General features: G+C 38.5%; 1 protein-coding gene across 1 annotated transcript in view; it reads right to left on the bottom strand.

The window, feature by feature from the left end:
- LOC125238772 (angiotensin-converting enzyme-like) overlaps positions 1–23,653 on the bottom strand; it is a 56,128-nt gene that overhangs the window by 12,466 nt on the left and 20,009 nt on the right. Inside the window, exons 5-15 of the mRNA XM_048146208.1 lie at positions 22,691–22,910; positions 21,786–21,868; positions 21,277–21,385; positions 20,407–20,521; positions 18,854–19,006; positions 18,106–18,230; positions 12,730–12,814; positions 8,776–8,869; positions 6,664–6,738; positions 5,323–5,397; positions 4,207–4,340 (exon numbers count right to left, since the gene is read on the bottom strand). Of these exons, the coding sequence (XP_048002165.1) occupies positions 4,207–4,340; positions 5,323–5,397; positions 6,664–6,738; positions 8,776–8,869; positions 12,730–12,814; positions 18,106–18,230; positions 18,854–19,006; positions 20,407–20,521; positions 21,277–21,385; positions 21,786–21,868; positions 22,691–22,910 (1,268 nt within the window). The remainder of the gene's footprint in view (positions 1–4,206; positions 4,341–5,322; positions 5,398–6,663; positions 6,739–8,775; positions 8,870–12,729; positions 12,815–18,105; positions 18,231–18,853; positions 19,007–20,406; positions 20,522–21,276; positions 21,386–21,785; positions 21,869–22,690; positions 22,911–23,653) is intronic.

Genomic DNA, 23,653 nt, shown 5'->3' with positions numbered 1-23,653 from the left:
TCCTATTTTTGTAGCTTTCAAAGAAACTACTAAAAATGCGTCAAAATATAAACAATTGTTTTGTAAAAAAGTTAAAAAAAACCGTCGTTTAAGAGTTGAGAAGAGTTCAGAGTTGTTTTAACTAAGTTTTAGTTATCCACTAAATCATAAGAACATAGTTGTAGTATGTATAACAATTATCAATCATTTCATAGTTTTAATCATAACATTCGCTTTAAAAATATGGCGTAACCGAATATTCGGCCGAATGTTCGGTTCGGTAAGAGCTGAACCGAATGTTCGGCCGAATATTCGTATTCGGCAAAGTCCATATTCGGCCCATCTCTACAATCTAAAAAGCACACATAAAACATATTTTGTTAATTATTTTTAAAAATATACATTAAAACTTCTGTAAACTTAATTGACAACATTTCATATTTTTGAGTACTACTTTTTATTGTTTGGTTTGAAAGAACTTAATACTAAAAGATACACGTATTTTTTTATTTTTCCAAAAACTGCTATTTTAATGAGAAAATCCCTTCTTATTACTACTTCGAGCAGAAAGAGCGTAAGTTACAAACGTCAAGACGCAGCTTCGTGACGTCACATGTGTTGTTTCATACACCTAAGAAAACGACAAAACCTTTAAAAAAAAATAAAGTTTTAACAGTCAGCTCAAACAGTCCGGTATGTTTGACTGTCAAGTGTCACTGTCAACCCATAGTGAATGACTACGAACCATAGACTAAGCCATGAAATTTTTAATATCTTTGCTACGAACTGTGATAAGTGTCACTGTCAAACTCAAGGGACATCCCAACTGGAAGATTTTTTCTTATAGTGGCAGCTCTAAATCAGCTATTTGACGTCACTTCCCCTTTAAACTATTTTTATGATTTTTTATACTAAAAATACGGAAAAAAAAAATTAAAAAAAATATTTATGTGATCTACAAGCGTATATCTCGAAATGGTTTTCGATTTAGGGACATTGAAAATTTTGAAACGTTGTCAATTGTCTATTTGACTGATGAGTTTTGTTTTAAATTGTGTATAAAAATACAACCACTAACTTAGTATTTATCTCCATTTTAACACAAATCAGCATGTCCAACATGAAATGAATCTACCCGTCAATTTGGGTAGATACGGGTAAATACCGGGTAGATAGGTATTTACCGGGTAAATACCTGGGTGGGTAGATTGGGTATTTACCCACGACCCATCTCTACTTGCGCCATATTTTAAAGCTCTTAAGTTAAAACGCCGGTTGTAAAACAAAAAATTTTGGTTTTTGTTTTTATGTTACGTTTACGTGCTACGTTATTTTTACTTTTTCACAAAATTATTATATTTATATTTTAACGCATTCTCTTTACTGCCAAAGGGACCTTAGAATGCTGAAATAGAATGTCATTATCCGATGAACTACGAAACAACTTACGCCATTTGTTTACTTGTTTATTCGGTAAATATTCGGCAATGTAACCGAACTATTCGGCCGCATACGAACATTGAGAAATTTGCCGAATATGCCGAATACCGAATATTTACCGAATATTCGGCCTATCTCTAATGTAAATATAATTTATTCTAAAGCTGAGCTCCAGCCAGGCCGACTATTTGTAAGTGCGATAGGGACGGCCTGCTATTTTATCGTCTATCGCGCGACCATGCTTCCCGTGCAGACCAACCCGAAGGGTAACTAGACCTTATTGGAATTAGTCAGGTTTCCTCACGATGTTTTCCTTCACCGAAAAGCGACTGGCAAATATCAAATGACATTTCGCACATAAGTTCCGAAAAACCCATTGGTGCGAGCCGGGGTTCGAACCCGCGACCTCCGGAACGAAAGTTACCGCTAGGCTACCAGCACAAGAATTGTAAATGTGTAGGTAACTTAAATCGTGACTATTTTTTTTATGTCGGTCAGTAGACACATTTCTATTATGATTTAGTCAAATATAACCTTACTACAAAATTAAAATTTTGAAAAAACCCCCGACATTGTAGACCAATTTTCATGAAACATGGCTAAAAACACTCCCGACTAACTCAGCTTTCAAAAAAAAAACTAAATCTAAATCGGTTCATCCTTTAGGGAGATACGATGCCACAGACAGACACACAAAGACAGACACGTCAAACTTATAACACCCCGTCGTCGTCTAAACTCCATCAAAAATATATTGCTACATATTTTAATTCAACTTTATAAGACAAAACAACTGTATAATGATGATTATAAAGACTTCACAAATTGTCTTTTAATAGAGATTAGAAATCATTCTAACACCTCTGGATGAGGTTTAAATACTTTAAATATAGGTTTTGGCCCTTAGATATTATCGGGTTTTATTTTAAATTGCTTTATGATTATAATATGCCTAAAATTAAGCTATTATATTAAGAGTAAGTGTGTTATAATGGTGCATATTAAGGGCAAAAACGTCAATTTTCTTCTTTCTTTTGGCTACTGCTAGACTCGTAGCACATTTCGAACACTGGCGATCAAATATATGAAAGAGGCGCGTTCTTAACATACATTCTAAGCTCGTGTAGGTGAACGCGTACCATGCTTGTATGGGTGAGATATGACAGGTTGACTGTTCGCGTTTTTGACAGGCGGTAATTGTGAAGTAACCGAGAGGGGGTGGGCGGCGCTTTCAGCGGGGAGCGGGAGTGGCCATACTGTACGATAGTACTCTTTATTATACTGTGCTTGTAGCATGAGGATAGTAAGGGAAGAGTTAATAACTCCATTCATCAGTAAATGCGGGTTATTTGTATAGGCGTAGTTAAGCGACATCTAGCGACAATCACGCGTCAACTAGCGTAAATTATCAGTACTGCTACTTGTCAATAGATGTCACGACGAACGAAAAGTCTAATGCTCACCAATTTTTAGCTAATATTACAATAGTATTAATCAGTATTCTGTTTTCAATTCCTTCTGCTTGTAATATAAATTGTAAACTGTTCTAATATTATTTTCTTGGCAGACGAGACACAGTTGCCACCTAATATCGAGTAGTGGTACTGATAATTCACGCTAGTTGACGCGTGATTGTCGCTAGATGTAACTTAACTATGCCTATACAAATAAACCGCATTTACTGATGTATGGAGTTACAACTCTTCCCTATATTAAATGAGACATATAATTCATAAGTGATACTATTTTATGCTCTTGAGCTGATTCATTAATGAAGTGGTGTTTTTGAGTGACCTACTCTTAACTTTTATTACATAAATAAGCAGTTTTGATAATCTTGTCATGTGCCTATGACATGACAACTTTCAACCAGGGATTAACGCGAGTGTGGTTTTTAACCCCCGACGCAAGAACGACGGGGTGTTATAAGTTTGACGTGTCTGTCTGTGTGTGTGTGTAGCTGTGGCATCGTAGCTCCCGAACGGATGAACGATTTAGATTTAGTTTTTTTTATTTGAAAGCTGAATTAGTCGAGAGATCTCTGATGTTTTAGCCATGATGGATGAAAATCGGCCCACTATGTCGGTTTTTTTTAAATATTTAGACGCTACAGGAGCGAAAATGCTAAATAAATTAATTATTTGGTAATTTTTGATGGGATCTTCTTCGTCTTTAAAACTAAAAATATCAAAAAAATCAAAACGGTCCGACACAGATAAAAATAGTAATCTGTGTTGAAAATATCATTGCTCTATCTTCACAATCCAGGGAGGAAATAGTCGAGAGCATTTGTATGGATTTGTATTATTGATAAAAGGAAACGATGACTTGGTTATGAAGATGGTTTATTACATGAACGGAGAACGGAAGACACTGATACAATTTAGGATGTTAATAGTAGTAGGCTCGAAACGAGAATGAATTCCCAACGCACCAGAACATTCATCTGACTTTTTATTCAAACATTAAATAGTACATTATTACGATACAAGTGCGTAAAAAAGGAAGTTCGAACGAGTTACGAATTTCGACAAAAAATCGACACGAGTTACGAATTTCCTTTTCGCACGTGTATCGTACGACGTTTTTCAGTACAGATGAGCCTCTGAAGTTTCGACCTGGCATATAATGAACCACTTCTCGCACTAGTGCGTAAAAAAACACCATCTGTACTGAAAATTATGTTTTAAGTGCGTTTATGTGGCTACCTAACATTTTCTTTGGTTTACAAAGCATGCTGATTTTTCCAACAAAGTATCTCCTGTATCGTCTTAATGTCGATCTTACCTAAGTACTCTGCCAGCCTCCCTGCTCCTATACACATCGCACTCGTGCAGGTGTCCAGAGTGCCCGGCCGCGTTGCAGAGCTGCTCGAAAATCTGGAACTCTAGTATCGTGGCTAGGAAGTACTTGATGTATTCCTGTAGAACAAACAATTGCATACATTTAGAAAAAAATAACTTTTCTCAAACATGCAATGAAATATTGTCTTTACGTTCCTTAAAATGGGCTGGGAAGTATCGCTTTTTGGGCGCAACAACTCGAGAGGAGAAATTGTAAAGGGATTTCATATTATTTTTTGGGCCTAGGCCTGCAAAGTAACTTTTTTTTATAAAATATTGTCCTTTAGAGCATTTTTTTTTTATTTCATTGTATGTTTGAGAAAAGCACTATACATCATGCCTCGGCGTGAAAACGGATTCCCAGCCTCGTATCCCTATCCGGCCTCGCTCGCTCGTCCGTATATACCCACTTGGCCGGAAATCCTCATTTTCCCGGCCTCTGATGTAATGTACTATATCTTCTTAGAAAACGTTTTAATAGGCTACTAGACTCTTATCGAATTTGGCACAAGAAATGATTGTTTCCTTTGACATAAGATTTGACATAAGAAACCAATTTTTATAGATTTTGGGTGTTAAAAGTGTATGGTGGGTACGTATTTTCGATCAAAAATGTGTGTAAGTAATATTTATTTTAACTTTGGCCACCTAAAATGCTATAACATGGCATTTAGGCTATATTTAGATTTAGGTTAATTTACTTGGTTTATAACTTATTAGTGATGTCATTTTTGATGTCTTTTTTATCACTTTCTTAAATATAATAAATTTTACTTATAGATAAAAAAAAAAAACGCTGTCAGACGTGTAGTGACGTCATAGAACCTAACTTAACTTAATGCGGAGTCAATCACTGACATGATGAATTTTATGCTTTTTTTACTTAAATGTCAGAAAATTTTGTGCTCAATTCGATTTACGTCATGCGCAGACAATCTATAGATTAACATGACTAATGATGTTTTTGCCTAATTCTTCCTTTCAAAATGGCCTTTTTGGATTTATCAAAGGGACACAGATATGGTATTTAGATCAAGCACGGACAAACGATATGACTTACTTGGTCTGAAATGATGTGATATTTAGATCCAGGGTCAAAATCGGCTTCTGATCTCGATATAGGAGGCACCACACCCTGAAATAAAATTTAAAAATCTGAAATCTAATAAATATCTTACATGTGAAACCATAGATTAAATATAAGAAAATCATACCATCCCATACATTAAAATGCGACCGCCTAAGAACGCGCATACACTACACCATACATAGATGGCGCCACAAAAAATGCCTTGTTGCCATCGATTATTTGTAGATTGGCGTTAAGTGTCACTTTAGAGCCATAAATCTATGTCAAAAGTGATACTTAACCTACAAGTATAAATCGTAAGCTACAAGAATTTTTTTTTGTGACGCCATCTATGTGTGGTGTAGTGTAAGCGCGTTCTTAGGCGGTCGCATTTTAATGTATAGGATGGTATGGTCTTTTATATTTAATCTATAGTGAAACGCAATTGTTAAAATTACGAATGAATCTGGAAGGAAGTCACAGGAGAGGAAAACCGAGAAGAAAGGTGGAGGGACTTTTTTTTTATAATACTACGTCGGTGGCAAACAAGCATATGGTCCGCCTGATGGAAAGTGGTCACCGTAACCTATGGACGCCTGCAACTCAAAAGTTGCTGTTGCTCAAAAGCTGCAGTTGGAAAGTGTCACATGCGCGTTGCCAACCCAATAGAAACTTGTACACTCCCTTTTGCTGTGTTAAGTACACAGCAATAGCAACAAGGAGTCTACTAGTACCAAGGAGGGTTCGGGTTGCCGACGACAAAAAGGAAAATAGACGGAATAAATTCGTTCCATAGATCCTTCCGTCACCAGCACACCGCACCCTCGTTGAGCTCTGGCAGTCTTACTCACCGGCAGGAAAACAACACTATGAGTAGGGTCTAGTGCTATTTGGCAGCGGTCTTCTGTATGGCGGAGGTATTTCCCCAGTTGGGCTAGATTCGAGCGAGATGATATCCGCTGTGCTGTGCCCTACCACACAAAGCGGAATATCATTCGCTATGCCCTACCTAGTGGACTGTGTGGATGCTGAGATGATATGAAACGGAAGCATGTTAGATGAGGTGACGGGTGATAGAGAGGTATACAAGAGGAAGGCATGCTGCGCCGACTCCTAATGTCTGGGATAAGACCAGGCAAATGATGATGAATGGCGGTGAGATGTGTACCGTCAACCAATTTGAATCATAGGCCACTGCAGAACCTTTGCACAGTAAACGTCAATGTGACTTCTTATGGCAAATAGAACACGGTTTAAATGAGACAGGGTTCAAATGATGATGAATGGCCTAGGATTCAAATTGGTTGACTTACATACATCAGAGATACATACCTGGTATCGTAGTTTCATTTGCCACCATCTTGAATTCATGTTTTGAACACCGTCTTCAAAGACTGTCCACCGCCACTGTAAAAATAAATAGTTTACTTTTGTCCACCCTATTATTTTTAACCCCCGACGCAAAAACGACGGGGTGTTATAAGTTTGACGTGTCTGTCTGTCTGTGTGCGTGTATGTCTGTGGCATCGTAGCTCCCGAACGGTTGAACCGATTTAGACTTTTTTTTTTTGAAAGCTCAGTTAGTCGGGAGTATTCTTAGCCATGTTTTATGAAAATCGCTCCACTAAGTTGATGGTTTTTTTTCAAAATTTTAATTTACAGTAAGTAAGTAAATATGATATATGGCATAGAGGAATAAGTAAAGGAAGAGCTCCATCTCCATACATCAGTAAATGTAAGTTATTTGTAGTGACATCTAGCGTCACCCACGCGTCCCACGCGTCAATCACTCGTCGACTAGTGTAAATTATCAGTACTGCTACTTGTCAATAGATGTCGCGACGAACAAAATGTCTAATGCTCAACAATTTTTGGCTAATATTAAAATAGTATTAATTAATCAGTACTATGTTTTGAACTCGTACATTTTTGGCAGAGACAATACTGTTGGCACCAAGTGTCGACTAGTGGTACTGATAATTTACGCTATTTGACGCGTGAATGACGCTAGATGTCACTACAAATAACCCACATTTACTGATGTATGGAGTTACAACTCTTCCCTTACTTATTCTTCTATGGTGTTAGGTGCATTAGGGTAATTCCGAATGTCGTCTAATTACGAAATTCGCATAAAAATCACCATTATCTGCATCATATCAAGATTCCCCTTTCGGAATTATCCGAGCATTTAATTCTGTCATTCGGAATTACCCTAATGCACCTTATGGTGTAAAAACTTCAAAGGGCCACATGTACTGAAAAATGTCGTACAATACACGTGCGAAGAGGAGATTCGTAACTAGTGACGATTTAAAACACTGTCTTCGGTCGTGTTTCAATTTATCGCCACTCGTTCCGAACTTCCTCTTTTCGCCACTTGTATCGAAATTATTACAATTATTTTGGACGACCGGTTTGGACTTTGGCCTAGTGGTATAGTGACCCTGCTGCTACGCCGCGGTCCCGGGTTCGAATCACGGTAAGGGCATTTATTTGTGTGATGAGCACAGATATTTTGTTCCTGAGTCATGGATGTTTTCTATGTATATTATATATATCGTTGTCTGAGTACCTGCAACACAAGCCTTCTTGAGCTTACCGTAGGACTCAGTCGATCTGTGTAAGAGTGTCCTATAATATTTATTTATTTACAAAATACAAAAACTTTATTTCATTATCAGACATAAATACAAAATAAATATAGGATTAAACAGTAGGTATAGTTACGTTCAGAGATAAAATACAGTATGGTTAGCAATAGCCCTCACACTAGGTCAAGCCTGTGACGTGGGGGCTCAGTGAAGTACCAGAAGATTAATCAAAATGGCGATGCGAAGAATACAGATATAGCGAGAGTTTACAATGAATCTTACCTAGACTAAAACTAATTATTAGGCACTGGTCCCACCGCGAGCTAGTAAGCTATGAGGCTATAAAAACGAACAAAAGATAAACACTCCCGTGCAAATAAAAGAGACACGGCGATATTGATAGCTCACCGCTGGGCGAGTAACTGTAAACATCGCCGTGTCTCTTTTATTTACACGGGAGTGCTTATCTTTTGTTCGTTTTATAGCCGATATCTCATAGTTTACTAGCTCGCGGTGGGACCAGTGCCTTAAGCTAATGATCAATTTCTGCAACTACTTTAACGAATGATATCATATCATATCATATCATATATTTATTAAAAAAAAACAATACAGGTATTGTGTTTGAATTGAAGCCTTAAAACTAAATATAATGGTACAATAAAAATGGTAAGCCTAGATATTAAACATTATGAAAAATTTCGTCTACGGTGTAAAAACAACTTATATATAAACTGTGCAAGTGTCGGAGTGAGTATGATAGTGTGTGTGTGTGTGTATTTATATTTATTTATTTATTTTAAGGACAGGCAATTTCCTTATTGTTATGAGTAGGTAATATGAATGTTACCTGGTCCACCATAAACGCGAATGGCAAATACGCCACTTTTTCCAAAGCCATGGTCATCAGGAAGTTCATGCTCACTTCATATGGATCGTGGGACCTGTGGAATACAATAAATATAATATAATTTTTAAGAAAAAAAAACCGCCTTCCTTTGGGGTTCTGGTGATAAATACTTTCAAATGTTGGATTATGTTATCAAACTTCAAACTTCAAACTTCAAACTTTTTATTTTGCAAGAATACACGTAAATACATAATAGGTCTTAAAACTAGGGAAGCGTCAGTGTATTCGACCAACAGGCATGCAAAAGATACTTAAACAGATTAAAAATTGAAGTTATAAAATGTCAACATGTAAGTAACCTACCTTCGGAAATTGCAAAACAATAAATTGTAAATCATGTCAAAAAATAGGGTAGGTTCACATTAAAGGTATTAATGGTTACAAAGCTAGGCAGAACGGAACGGTTATACATTCAATGTCAAAATAAAACTAACACAAAAACAATATAGGTAAATCAAAATTTGAATTGGAAAAAAAAAAACAGAAACATGAAATAAAAAAAAATTAAATAATTAAATAGGGGAGTCAAATTTAAAAATCCGATTGTCTATGGTCACAACAGTAAGCAAACATGTGTTAACCGTTTTTATTTATTAATATTAGATCATGAGATCAGTCATTGCAGTTATTAAAGTTAAGAAAATCTGTTACTGAGTAGAAACAGTGCTCATTTAAAAACTCAATCAGGTTTTTCTTAAAGACAACTTCGTTATCCGTCAACCTCAGCGATTTCGGCAAACAATTATATATTTTCGGCGCCATTGAAAAGAAACTTTTTTGAAAAAGAGCCGATTTACCAGGTACTGGATGTATTTTGTCACAATTTCGTGCCCCCGTAAGGTGCCTGAACAGATGCATATTTCTTTTAACAAACATAGCTGTTTCTAGAATATATAAATCAAACACAGTTAACACTTTAAGTTGCTTAAAATATGGTCTACAGCTGTTAGTGCGTTTCAACTTACAAATGGATCTAATACACCGTTTTTGAGCTTTATGGACATCAGTGGCATGGCTGGAGTTCCCCCAGAAGATAATTCCATACCTTAAAGCTGAAGAAATATGGCCATGATAGGCGGAAATAATAGCAGTACGGTTAACGACTTTATTTAACATAAATAAATTGTATGAGTATTTAACTAGTTTATTACAAAGAATGTCAGTGTGTGTATTCCAATTCATTTTATCGTCAATATGTAAACCTAGAAATTTTGTAGAATGAGTAATAGCTATATTATGATCTCTAAATGTCACACTAGTCAAGTCTTCGGTTTTTCTTTGTCTAAAGCTCATAATTGTTGTTTTTTGCAAATTAATTTTCAAATTATTCTCTTCCAACCAGTGTACTAATCTATCTAAACAACCAGATATTTCATCCCTATCATTAAGCACAATAGTGCAGTCATCAGCATACAACACTGTTGGATGTGGGATAGCTCCTGGGAGGTCGTTAATATATGCTAAAAAGAGCAAAGGCCCTAATATGCTGCCTTGGGGCACTCCATACGTAACCAAACTGTCATCAGAAAAATGCTCGGATTCAATCTTGGTAAGATGTGATATTCTGGTTATGTTTGTGCGTTGAGTTCGACCGGTTAGGTATGATTCTATCAAACTATGCACATTACCTCTTACACCATATAGGTATAATTTGTCCAGCAGTATTTTGTGGTCAACATAGTCAAAGGCCTTAGTCATATCTATATAGACTGCATAAACTGGACGGCTCTCATCCATCCTCGTGTATATTTTTTGCAAAAAGTCATGTATGGCAGTAGTAATGGACAGATTTTTCCTGAAACCTTTTTGTTCATCACACAAAATTTTATTACATGCGAAAAAAGTATACAATCGATTGTAAATCGCCTTTTCGAAGATTTTAGAAAATATTGTCAACAGAGCTATAGGTCTATACGAATTCATGTCCATCTTGTCACCCTTTTTGAATAACGGCTTAATAATTGTAATTTTAAGGCTGTCAGGGAAAGATCCTTCTTCTATACACCTATTCAGTATAAAACTTAGTACCGGGGAAATTGTGTTTGCTACTGCTTTAACTACTTTTGTTGTAACAGTATCATAGCCCGTGCTAGTAGTGTTTTTAAGATTTCTAATTATTTCAAAAATTTCGTAAGGATCGGTAGGTTTCATGAATAATATCAATTCGTCTGTATAGTTTTTAATGTTTGTTATTCGATATCTCCGTCATTTCTGAACCAATTTTGAAATTTGGATGATTCTGAAGTACTTACAGATGAGAATGATTATCAGAACGGAACTCTAACCAGGGGCGGCTCACTCTTCATCAGCAGTTCCACTGCACCAAATGTCACTGTTCCGTACATAAATGCATGCTGTTCCTTTAAAATATACCATAAATTGTACGACTTCCATGTTAAGTCACCGGCATAAGTAATTGATGATTTCTGTACCTTGTCGCTTTAAATTGTTTGACAATTTCGCATGATATTTCAAACAAGACGTTAATGGGCATTTTCAGAATTTGGGACACCCCAATTAGCGAATGTTGTTAACAAAAATTAACTCACTGTCGGTTTTGTGACGACAAAAGCATCGTGATTCTGAGAAGAATGAGCCTAAACACGTCCAGGGATTACCATTATCTTGCATAATTTTTTTTGTCATATTTTACCTTCGCATAACAACGCTTGGCAGAATCCTCTTTTCGCAAAATGACTTTTTGCATAAATTTCTTGGCATACTGTTATTTTGCAGAATTATTTAAAGCAGAGTAATACAATGGCATAATGGTAAATTGTATAATAGTCGTATAATCGATTAATTGTTTTGTCGAAAATTGTGTCGCATTCTATTGACTTGGCATTCTGTCATTTCGCACAATTGCAGAATAATACATTGGCATAATGTTGATGCGCAGAATAATGGCACTTATGTTTTGTTTATTTTTTACATTAAAAAGGGTTTTCTGGTTTACTCACTGTCAACCTAACACGCTCCTCCTCGCTTCGCTCGTCGTCGCACCTAAACCGACTCTGTGACATATAAGATTTCTGTGTCGTGTGAGTATTTTGTCTGGATAGGGATTCTAACCTAATCTACATTTCTGGCAACATGTCAAAATAAATTCGGCGGATCGTCTATTCGGTGCAAAATAAAATTACAGTCAGGAACAGTATTATGCGACATAAAATGCTGCAAAATTAAGGTAGACGATATTAGCAGTATGCTATTACTAATTCGGTGAAATGTAATGTATACTATATACAATTCTGCCATATTAAAATCGACAATATTAGTATTCTGCTATCCAGAATTCAGCCAAATGAATGATATGCGATGTGACAGTTATGCTATTTGTACAATTATGCAAAAGTATCATTCGGGTAAAAATGGTTCTGCGAAAGCTGCTATGCCAAATGTATTTCGGACAATCGATATTCTGCAAGATAAAGGGAACCCCACGTCCAGATCTGGTGAAATTCGATTTTCGAGATTTATTTTGGAAAACGCCTAGCCACATTTTACCATCCAGCCGAATGCCGGATAGTTACGTAGTATCCGACCGGATAGTGTTTTAGTACAAGGAGAAAACTTGAGTAAATCTTACTTTTTTTTTAATACTATGTCGGTGACAAACAAGCATACGGCCCGCCTGATGTAAAGCGGTCACCGTAACCTATGGACGCCTGCAACTCAAACAGTGTCACATGCGCGTTGCCACCCCATTAGAAACTTGTACATTCCCTTTTGCTGTGTTAAGTACACAGCAAAAAGGAGTGTACAAGCTCCAAGGAGGAGGGTTCGGGTTGCCGACGACTCAAAGGACAATAGACGGAACAAGTTAGTTCCGTAAGTCGTCCCGTCACCAGCACACCGCACCCTCGTTGAGCTCTGGCAGCCTTACTCACTTACTTGTTCTGGTACAGTCCGACGCGCTGTAAGTGAGGCAAGTTGTAGACGGAGAGCGTTGCTGCGTTGGCCACGGCCTCGTGGAACGCTGAAATAATGTACAGTTAGGGCCAGTTGCATCAATGCAACCACAGTTAACAGATATCGTCACTACTTTTAAATAAATTAATAGTTTAAAAAACACTATAAAACACGCTTTTATAAATGCATGTAAAAGCCAAAAATAAATTATGGATCGTTCAAGTTGTCTCTATTTGTGAGCTGAAGTTTAAAAACTATGTGCTTTTAATTATAATATTTGATTGTAAAAGCGTGGGGCGCTGGAACAGGAAAGACTTTTTGTATAACTTGCTGATAAATCAAATTATGCTATGTTACGGGAAGGAGGTTACACAGATTGACGCGCTAACTGGAGTTGCAGCATGACTAGTAGGTTCTACATTAAACAGTCAAATCAATTAAAAGTCAGTGTTCAAAGTAGGTACCAGTTTGTCGAACTCAGACAAAATATGCGCTAGTAGCGAGGAGAGTCGACAGTCACCGACACTTAGAACGCCGCTTTTTTCCGGTAATCAAAGTACAAAAGGGGAAAGTGTCTACAGTGACAGGATGCAGAGTTCTTGTTCGTGGATGAGATATCTTTGGTTCTCTTTGGTAACCCTTAGGCGGCATTATGTAAACGTTATGTTCTTATGCAACATTCGCCAGGAAGTTCGGATTAGTATTTGTTTACAAGAAACTCTTTCCTATTCCAGCGCCCCACGCTTTTACAATCAAATATTATAATTAAAAGCACATAGTTTTTAAACTTCAGCTCACAAATAGAGACAACTTGAACGATCCATAATTTATTTTTGGCTTTTACATGCATTTATAAAAGCGTGTTTTATAGTGTTTTTTAAACTATTAATTTATTTTATACTTTTTAGTCATTAATAATGAAATACTTTTAACATTTATACATAAATTTATTTCAAGTAGGCGGATTTTACATGCCATTTGTGGCTTAACGTGTACTTATTGCTAATTGCTACTTAATAATAACTAGCGGCTACCTTCTTATTACGGTATTATCATAAAAATGTTTATACCTAGTAAGTTATCCGTAAAAGATAGACAATATAGACAAGACATGTGCCATCGCGGACTTTTTGAAGACATTAGAGAGACATAACTTTCGCCATACATTGTTTTGAAGCTCTCAGCTAGTGGGATTTTGTTTGACTCGATTAGAAAATATTGTCGCATTTCAACTAATTCAAACAAAATTTAAGTATTTCTTTTTTGCCGAGCCCCCCTTTAGTTGCTCTTAAGGGTCACAGGAAAACCATTACCCAACTTATTTTATATACAACGTTGATCTTTCTTTTATGCGGGGGGCTTCGCCCCCCGAGCCCCCCTTTGTTTCCTCTTTAAGGTCACAAGAAAACGCTAACCCAATTTATGTTAAATACAACGTTTATCTCTCTTTTATGCGGGGGGCTTCGCCCCCCGAGCCCCCATTTGTTTCTTCTTAAAGGTCACAAGAAAACGCTAACCCAACTTATCTTAAATACTACGTTGATCTTTCTTTCATGCGGGGGGCTTCGCCCCCGAGCCCCCCTTTGTTTGCTCTTAAAGGTCACAAGAAAACGCTAACCCAACATATTCTAAATACTACGTTGATCTTTCTTTCATGCGGGGGGCTTCGCCCCCCGAGCCCCCCTTTTCTTTACTCTTAAGGATCACAAGAAAACCTTAACCCAACTTATTTTAAATACAACGTTGATCTTTCTTTTATGCGGGGGGCTTCGCCCCCCGAGCCCCCCTTTGTTTACTCTGAAAGGTCACAAGAAAAGGCTAACCCAACTTATTTTAAATACTACGTTAATCTTTCTTTTATGCGGGGGCTTCGCCCCCCGAGCCCCCCATTTCGTTGCTCTTAAGGGTAACAAGAAAACCCTAACCCAACTTATTTTAAATACAACGTTTATCTTTCTTTTATGCGGGGGGCTTCGCCCCCCGAGCCCCCCTTTGTTTCCTCTTAAAGGTCACAAGAAAACGCTAACCCAACTTATCTTAAATACTACGTTGATCTTTCTTTCATGCGGGGGGCTTCGCCCCCGAGCCCCCTTTCTTTACTCTTAAGGATCACAAGAAAACCTTAACCAAACTTATTTTAAATACAACGTTGATCTTTCTTTTATGCGGGGCTTCGCCCCCGAGCCCCCTTTGTTTACTCTGAAAGGTCACAAGAAAAGGCTAACCCAACTTATTTTAAATACTACGTTAATCTTTCTTTTATGCGGGGGCTTCGCCCCCGAGCCCCCTTTTCGTTACTCTTAAGGGTAACAAGAAAACCCTAACCCAACTTATTTTAAATACAACGTTTATCTTTCTTTTATGCGGGGGGCTAAGCCCCCCCGAGCCCCCCTTTGTTTCCTCTTAAAGGTCACAAGAAAACGCTAACCCAACTTATCTTAAATACTACGTTGATCTTTCTTTCATGCGGGGGCTTCGCCCCCCGAGCCCCCCTTTGTTTGCTCTTAAAGGTCACAAGAAAACGCTAACCCAACTTATTCTTAATACTACGTTGATCTTATATTGATTTAGACTAACACGATTTGCACTCATAATTTTAGAACAAAACGCCAGCTGAGCCCCCCTTTTCTTTACTCTTAAGGATCACAAGAAAACCTTAACCCAACTTATTTTAAATACAACGTTGATCTTTCTTTTATGCGGGGGGCTTCGCCCCCCGAGCCCCCCTTTGTTTACTCTGAAAGGTCACAAGAAAAGGCTAACCCAACTTATTTTAAATACTACGTTAATCTTTCTTTTATGCGGGGGGCTTCGCCCCCCGAGCCCCCCTTTTCGTTACTGTTAAGGGTAACAAGAAAATCATAACCCAACTTATGTTAAATACAACGTTTATCTTTCTTTTATGCGGGGGGCTTCGCCCCCCGAGCCCCCCTTTGTTTCCTCTTAAAGGTCACAAGAAAACGCTAACCCAACTTATCTTAAATACTACGTTGATCTTTCTTTCATGCGGGGGCTTCGCCCCCGAGCCCCCTTTGTTTGCTCTTAAAGGTCACAAGAAAACGCTAACCTAACTTATTCTAAATACTACGTTGATCTTTCTTTCATGCGGGGGCTTCGCCCCCGAGCCCCCCTTTTCTTTACTCTTAAGGATCACAAGAAAACCTTAACCCAACTTATTTTAAATACTACGTTAATCTTTCTTTTATGCGGGGGCTTCGCCCCCGAGCCCCCTTTTCGTTACTCTTAAGGGTAACAAGATAACCCTAACCCAACTTATTTTAAATACAACGTTTATCTTTATTTTATGCGGGGGGCTTCGCTCCCCGAGCCCCCCTTTGTTTGCTCTTAAAGGTCACAAGAAATCGCTAACCCAACTTATCTTAAATACTACGTTGATCTTTCTTTCATGCGGGGGGCTTCGCCCCCCGAGCCCCCCTTGTTTGCTCTTAAAGGTCACAAGAAAACGCTTACCCAACTTATTCTAAATACTACGTTGATCTTTCTTTCATGCGGGGGGCTTCGCCCCCCCGAGCCCCCCTTTTCTTTGCTTTTAAGGATCACAAGAAAACCTTAACCCAACTTATTTTAAATACAACGTTGATCTTTCTTTTATGCGGGGCTTCGCCCCCGAGCCCCCTTTGTTTGCTCTGAAAGGTCACAAGAAAACGCTAACCCAACTTATTTTAAATACTACGTTGATCTTTCTTTCATGCTTCCCCCTCGAGCCCCTCCCCCCCCTTTTTTCTGTTCTTATCTTCCGGCACCATCATCAGGCCTTGAAACCTAATCGTAGTCATAGTTCATTACAAGACTTTTCTAAGAAGCCCAAAAACAGCTATGATACGATGTTCCATCATGTAGTTCCAGTTCATATCTTCCGGCTCCATCATCAGACCTTGAAACCTAATCGTAGTCAAAGTTCATTACAAGACTTTTCTAAGAAGCCCAAAAACAGCTATGATACGATGTTCCATCATGTAGTTCCAGCTCATATCTTCCGGCTCCATCATCAGACCTTGAAACCTAATTGTAGTCAAAGTTCATTACAAGACTTTCCTAAGAAGCCCAAAAACAGCTATGATACGATGTTTCATCATGTAGTTCCAGTTCATATCTTCCGGCTCCATCATCAGACCTTGAAACCTAATTGTAGTCAAAGTTCATTACAAGACTTTTCTAAGAAACCCAAAAACGGCTATGATACGATGTTCCATCATGTAGTTCCAGTTCATATCTTCCGACTCCATCATCAGATCAGCTCAACAGTACCATATTATTGTATTGTCATCGGAACTACATATAGCTGCCAATTTTCATTACGCTACGACTCCTGGAAGATGGTTAAATTAGCTTCCTTAGATTCCATTACATACATAGTTACATACACGACGACCTAATAAAAGCGTGTTAAAAATCTCGTATCTCATGCTTCTCCTCAAAGTTAAAACGCAGTAAGTCTATATGCATTCCATACATACTACAATTTTCTTTTCATTGACAGACGAAGATACGAGTTTTTTTAAAAAGTAGTGACGATGTGTTATCGGCGGGCAGTTACAAATACCCCACAGTATCCTAGGCACTGGTCTCACCGAAAGCGAGTACGTAGTGAGCTATTAGAAACGAATTAGAAATATTCGCTCGCGGTATCATCGCGTCTCTTTCATGCACACGGGAGCGACTATTAGGGTTCCGTAGTCAACTAGGAACCCTTATAGTTTCGCCATGTCTGTTTGTCCGTCCGTCCGTCCGTCCGTCCGTCCGTCCGTCCGTCCGTCCGTCCGCGGATAATCTCAGTAACCGTTAGCACTAGAAAGCTGAAATTTGGTACCAATATGTACATCAATCACGCCGACAAAGTGCAAAAATAAAAAATGGAAAAATATGTTTTATTAGGGTACCCCCCCTACATGTAAAGTGGGGGCTGATATTTTTTTTCATTCCAACCCCAACGTCTGATATATTGTTGGATAGGTATTTAAAAATGAACAAGGGTTTGCACAGATCGTTTTTTGATAATATTAATATTTTCGGAAATAATCGCTCCTAAAGGAAAAAAAAGTGCGTCCCCCCCCCTCTAACTTTTGAACCGTAAGTTTAAAAAATATGAAAAAAATCACAAAAGTAGAACTTTATAAGGACTTTCTAGGAAAATTGTTTTGAACTTGATAGGTTCAGTAGTTTTTGAGAAAAATACGGAAAACTACGGAACCCTACACTGAGCGTGGCCCGACACGCTCTTGGCCGGTTTTTATTTTTTGTTCGTTTCTATGTCCGATGGCTCATCGCTTGTTACCCTTTTGGTGGGAGCAGTGCCTAATAGTTAGTGAAATAATTTTTAGTTAGAGTGAAATATACCAGGGTTAGCTCCATCTCTGAACAATTGTGGCTGGTCAGCGTATTGCAGGTAGTATTGTATGTGAGCCATCTCGTGATGCGTCGAGATCAAGTCTTGCATGGTTACCTCCGTGCATTGTTTGATGCTGTAACCAAAACAAAAAAATGAAAATTATTAATTTTTGAAAACGTTTAGTAGGCTTTATTTGCCGTTTTAGTCATTTCAGTTCTATCATTTACTAGCTTTTGCTCGCGGCTTCGCTCGTGTTAGAAAGAGACAAAAAGTAGCCTATGTCACTCTCTATCCCTTCAACTAACTCCTCTTAAAAATCACGTCAATTCGTCGCTCCGTTTTGCTGTGACAGGCGGACAAACAAACAGACACACACACTTTCCCATTTATAATATTAGTATGGATATCATGTTTTTAGTCACTTTAGTAACATTAGTCAGTTAGTTACTTCAGTAACCTTAGCGAATCAGTCACTAATTCCCAAAAGACATTATTGTCAGTTTAATATGATTACTTTACTCAGTCACCTTGGTCACTTTAGTGAACTCAGTCACTTTAGTCGTCTTCGTCACTTAGCTTATTTTAGTAACTTTATTACTAAACTAAGATAAGTGACGATAAGTAACTTATCTTAGATTTAAACTTGACTAGACTTTATTACTTAGTCATTTTAGTCACGTTACCAACGGATAGCCATTCACCGATAATCTATATTCACTCTAGTAACTTTAGTCTGTGTGCTCATTTGCCACTTACCGGTAGTCTATCCTGTTACAAAAGTCCCAGGCACTGGCGGTGCACTGCACACTCCTTTGGGCCGGTCGCACCAACATCGAGCCACGCCAGAACTCAGGTGGTGCGGGTTTGAGTCCCATTGAGGTGTAGAACTCCTCGGCCATTTGGAACATCCTGTAAAATTGGAAAAAAATCTACTATAGCTGGGTTCACAGAGGGCAGCTCACGTCGCGAGCTATGTGCACACTTGCACCATAGAGGAATAAGTAAGGGAAGAGCAGTTGTAACTCCAATATCAGTAAATGCAAGTTATTTGTATAGGCATAGTTAAGTGACATCTAGAGACAGTACTGCTACTTGTCAATAGATGTCGCGAGGAACGAAAAGTCTAATGCTCACCAATTTTTAGCTAATACAGCAATTCCCGAAAAGTTTGTACATTTGGATCACGTCTCCGATTTTGATAGCTCAGCTCAGCATCATGGACTCTATCAGGCTACCAATTTTTATCAAAATCGGAGACGTGATCCAAATGTACTAACTTTTCGGGAATTGTTCAATATTACAATAGTATTCATCAATATTCTGTTTTCAATTCCTTCTGCTTGTAATACAAGTTGTAAACTGTTCTAATATAAAATTTTAGGCAGACGAGACACTGTGACACCTAGTATCGAGTAGTGGTACTGATAATTCACGCTATTTGACGCGTGATTGACACGTGATTGTCGCTAGATGTCACTTAACTATGCATATACAAGTAACTTGCTTAAGATGTATGAAGTTACAACTCTTCCCTTACTTATTCCTCTATGACTTGAACTCAAGTGTGAATTCAAATTTCCACTGGTCAAAATCTGGGCTCAACCGATTATCTTGGATCAGCCATTGCTTGTACTTTTTTGAATTATGATAACAACTATTTTGGAAGACTAGATGGCGTGGCAGTCGCCGCTTGTCGCCATTCACTCGCCGCTGCATTCAGTTTTGACAGGACCGTGTCTACAGCTGCGTTCGTGGCCAACAAAATGGTGCCGCCGCAAGACCAGCGCTGACTCTTGGGTTAACGTTATGCTGAGTAGGGACCATTTCGTGGCAACTTACCTATATGTTTTAATTTCTTTTCTTGTTGTTTTGTTTTTGTACTTGTGTATGTTCATATGTAGTTATGATCAAAGAGGACCGAGTATTACAGAGAGTTACTGTCAGAGTAAAATGTGTAATCCCAGTGCATAGACTGCCATCTCTCGACACAGGCTTAAAACTTTTGAACCTCAGTTTTGACAATTTGGCCCATATTGTTAACTTGATATGTGTTAAAATGTCAATTAGCGCCATCTAATAAATAATTTTGAATCCTGTTTTTTTTTTAATTTGAATCTAGCCGAGCGTTCCTCAAAGGTGTAACGCCTCTAGGTCACCGTACCTTTTTCTCTATGGCTTTGAGGTACGTTTTTTTCTTAGACTTTATCCGTCTATACGGAGTTATATGTATATGTCTTTGTTATAACGAATAAATAATTGATTTGATTGATTTATTCATGAGAACAAAATGTACTCGTATTGAAACCAACCTTAATGGAGTGAAGCCCTGTCTTAGCATTTCAGCAGTCACGTCAATATTTGGGGATTGAGGAAACGGCATCACCAAATCCATGATTGATTTCCAGTTCTGCGCCCACATATTGCCTGAAACGTTCAATAATTTATATTGAAAAAAATATAAAAAACTAAAAGTACATTAAAAATGCGACAAAAACTAAGAAAAGAAGAGGATATTATTACAGCTCTAATAAATTAAATCAGCTAACGCCGTGTCTTGCGTGGGCGACGGTCGCACGACCGTCACCGTCGCGTCTCATCGCATCGTCTACTTCCATATCGATAAGGTTTGATTTCGTATGCATCGCATCGCCGTCGCGCGACCATCGCGCGACCGTCGCCCACGCAAGCCACGGCGTAAGTGTGTGCTCACTTGCTCAGGAGTCTACGTCTATTCGACATGCATAAATGTCGCGATGCTGGAATAATATTCCACCGCCAATTAGAAACGCCGCATTATTTATGTCATAAAAAAATCATTTTTTAATACTCTTCAAACTCCTCAATTCTATAGTCTTCTGTGTTTCTTTATTTATACTATTCATGATTTTTCTCACGTCAATGGAAGATCAACTTCGATACGTTCGATACATCTTTGTTCACATATATGATATAAGATCGGTCTAATTTTCAGTGGTGATGATAATGATGATATTGATGATGCTACTCATGAGGGACATGGGACTTTCAGGAGGGATTTCTGTAGTGGGGATTTATTTATTTATTTAATATTTATTGCACAAAAGAAAAATCTTGCAGTACAAAAAGGCGGACTTAATGCTTTAAAGCATTCTCTACCAGTCAACCTCGATATACCCTCCTATAACCTCGATATTGTTTACCTAGCAGATGTGAAGGTATAGGGCCGTCAGATCGCACTGTGGTCTCTCCATATCTCTGCACCAGTCGTCTGCGTACGTATGTGAACAGTTGCTTGTACAGTGGCGCCACCTGAAACGTACAACAGAATATCTTATGTCTGGGAAACGCGCATTTTTCATGTCCTCGTAGATATTGTATATTATAACGACATATCCATATTAATATTGTAAATGGGAAAGTGTGTGTGTCTGTTTGTTTGTCCGTCTTTCACGGCCAAACGGAGCGACGAATTGACGTAATTTTTTAAGTGGTTATAGTTGAAGGGATGGAGAGTGACATAGGCTACTTTTTGTCTCTTTCTAACGCGTGCGAAGCCGCGGGCAAAAGCTAGTTATTTATGAGGTAAAACAGCATACAAAAACAAAGAAGTACTTAATCTTTGTTTTTTTCTATGTTGAAAATACAAAAAGGATAGGTACCTAATAGAAGGAATTATCAAAAAAAATTAGAAAGGATTAGAAATGTGTACTTGATTGTAAGTTTCTTCTACGCTGGCTCTGAAAGAAGGGTCGTCGTAGCCTGCTCTCATTTGCTCGCCAGCGTCTCTGTATCCTGAAAAAAAAAGTTTTTTTTTATTGACAGATTCTTTAGCCATAGGTGCCCCTCGTTAAGAGTCGGTAGGTAAGAGCGAATCCACGAAAAAGGCAAAGAATCTTCAATAGGCTAGTTTCCTAAACTTAAAATACTTTATGCAGTGCACGAAATAATGCACCACATAATAAGAAGACAACTATGGACAGTAGTTATTTTAAAACATAATTTCTATTTAATATGTCAAAGAGAAAGATATATAAAGTAAATGAATTTTATTGACCGTGACGTCACTTCTCAGTATTTCATAGTAATTCCATATTAACAAATCGTTTTGACAGTTCTTAAAAAGAAGCTGATTTGACTAGTAGGAAACTAGCCTATTCTTTAAGTTTCCGAACCCGATAAAAATGTCAATAAATTCCTTCCCGTAGTGGTGACGGGTTAAGAATTTCACCACCCCCTTTCTTCCCGTGGGTGTCGTAGAAGGCGACTGTGGGATATGGGTTAAATTGTGGCATAGGCGAGAGGCTGGCAACCTGTCACTGCAATATCACAGTTTCGTTTTCTGTCAACCCCAAGGATTTGCCAAGAGTGGCACTGAAACTTAAGTAGTTTCATGTGCTCTGCCTACCCCTTCATGGGATACAGGCGTGATTGTATGTATGTTGTATGTTGTATGTAAATTCCTTCTTCAATAGCGCGATGTATGTAGGAATTCGTGCGCGTGGTACAGCGCCATCTAATGTGATATTTGGTAAACTTTTTTGTATGAGACCATTATTGTGTGTGTGTTTGTGTATGTGTGCGTGTGTGTGTGAGAGAGAGAGAAGAGAGAGATACCTGTGGCAACAGCGGCCTGGTTAGCCAACTGCACGTATCTCATGAACCGGTTCTTCAGCTTCGGTCCGGTTTTGTCCCGGAAGCTCCGCCACACGTATAGCAGCTCCGACTCTATCCGGGAATGGGCCAGAATCCGGGATATTTCCGGATCTAGCTGCATGTCGCAGTAGGAGGGGGACTCTTCGTAGTACGGTTGAGTGTAGGAGGAAGTCATTTGATCCTGGAAGCAAGAGAATCGGTTCACAAGTAAGTATAACCGGGTTAGCACTGATTGACAAGTGTTCTATTGCCTATACAATGGGTTGTGTTCTGAGGGAAGTGTTTGACATGATGCCAACGTCCACTTTTCATCATCGCATCGCTCGCCATCGACAAAGCGCTCATCCACACACCTTGCAATCTAAATTTCTTCCCGTGGACGCTCCGGCTGTGAAATAAGGTCCCCATAACGGGTTAGCACTGATTGACAAGCGGTATTGAACCCTTAAGTCTAAGGAGAGACTTCGCTTCATTATGTGTGTTCTATCGCCTGTACAATGGGTTGTGTTTTAAGGTAACTATTTGACATGATGCCAACGTCCACTTTTCATCATCGCACCGCTCGCCATCGACAGGGCGCTCATCCACACACCTTGCAACCTAAATAGTCGCGCACCGTGCGGTTTCAGAGGATCTTCCTCCCGCGGACGCTCCGGCTGTGGGATGAGGTCCCCACTGAGTTATTCCCGATCAACTACAGTTACAGTTCCATAGGTTACGGTGACCGCTTTCCATCAGGCGGATCGTATGCCTGTTTGTCACCGACGTGGTATACAATTTTTTCGCTGATTAGCAAAGTCATTTTCTACAGTTTAATTATCATGGATTACGAGTATCAAAGTATTATAACACCTGCCCGCGTAGCCGAATAGCACAAACGCTCACGAAACGCTCGTAGATATCTGTCTCCATGGCTCGTGCGTA

This window comes from Leguminivora glycinivorella, chromosome 24 (assembly GCF_023078275.1).
Source record: "Leguminivora glycinivorella isolate SPB_JAAS2020 chromosome 24, LegGlyc_1.1, whole genome shotgun sequence".
Classification (NCBI taxonomy): domain Eukaryota; kingdom Metazoa; phylum Arthropoda; class Insecta; order Lepidoptera; family Tortricidae; genus Leguminivora; species Leguminivora glycinivorella.
Note: the sequence above shows the minus strand (reverse complement) of the source record. Positions and strands in the feature narration are given on the sequence as shown.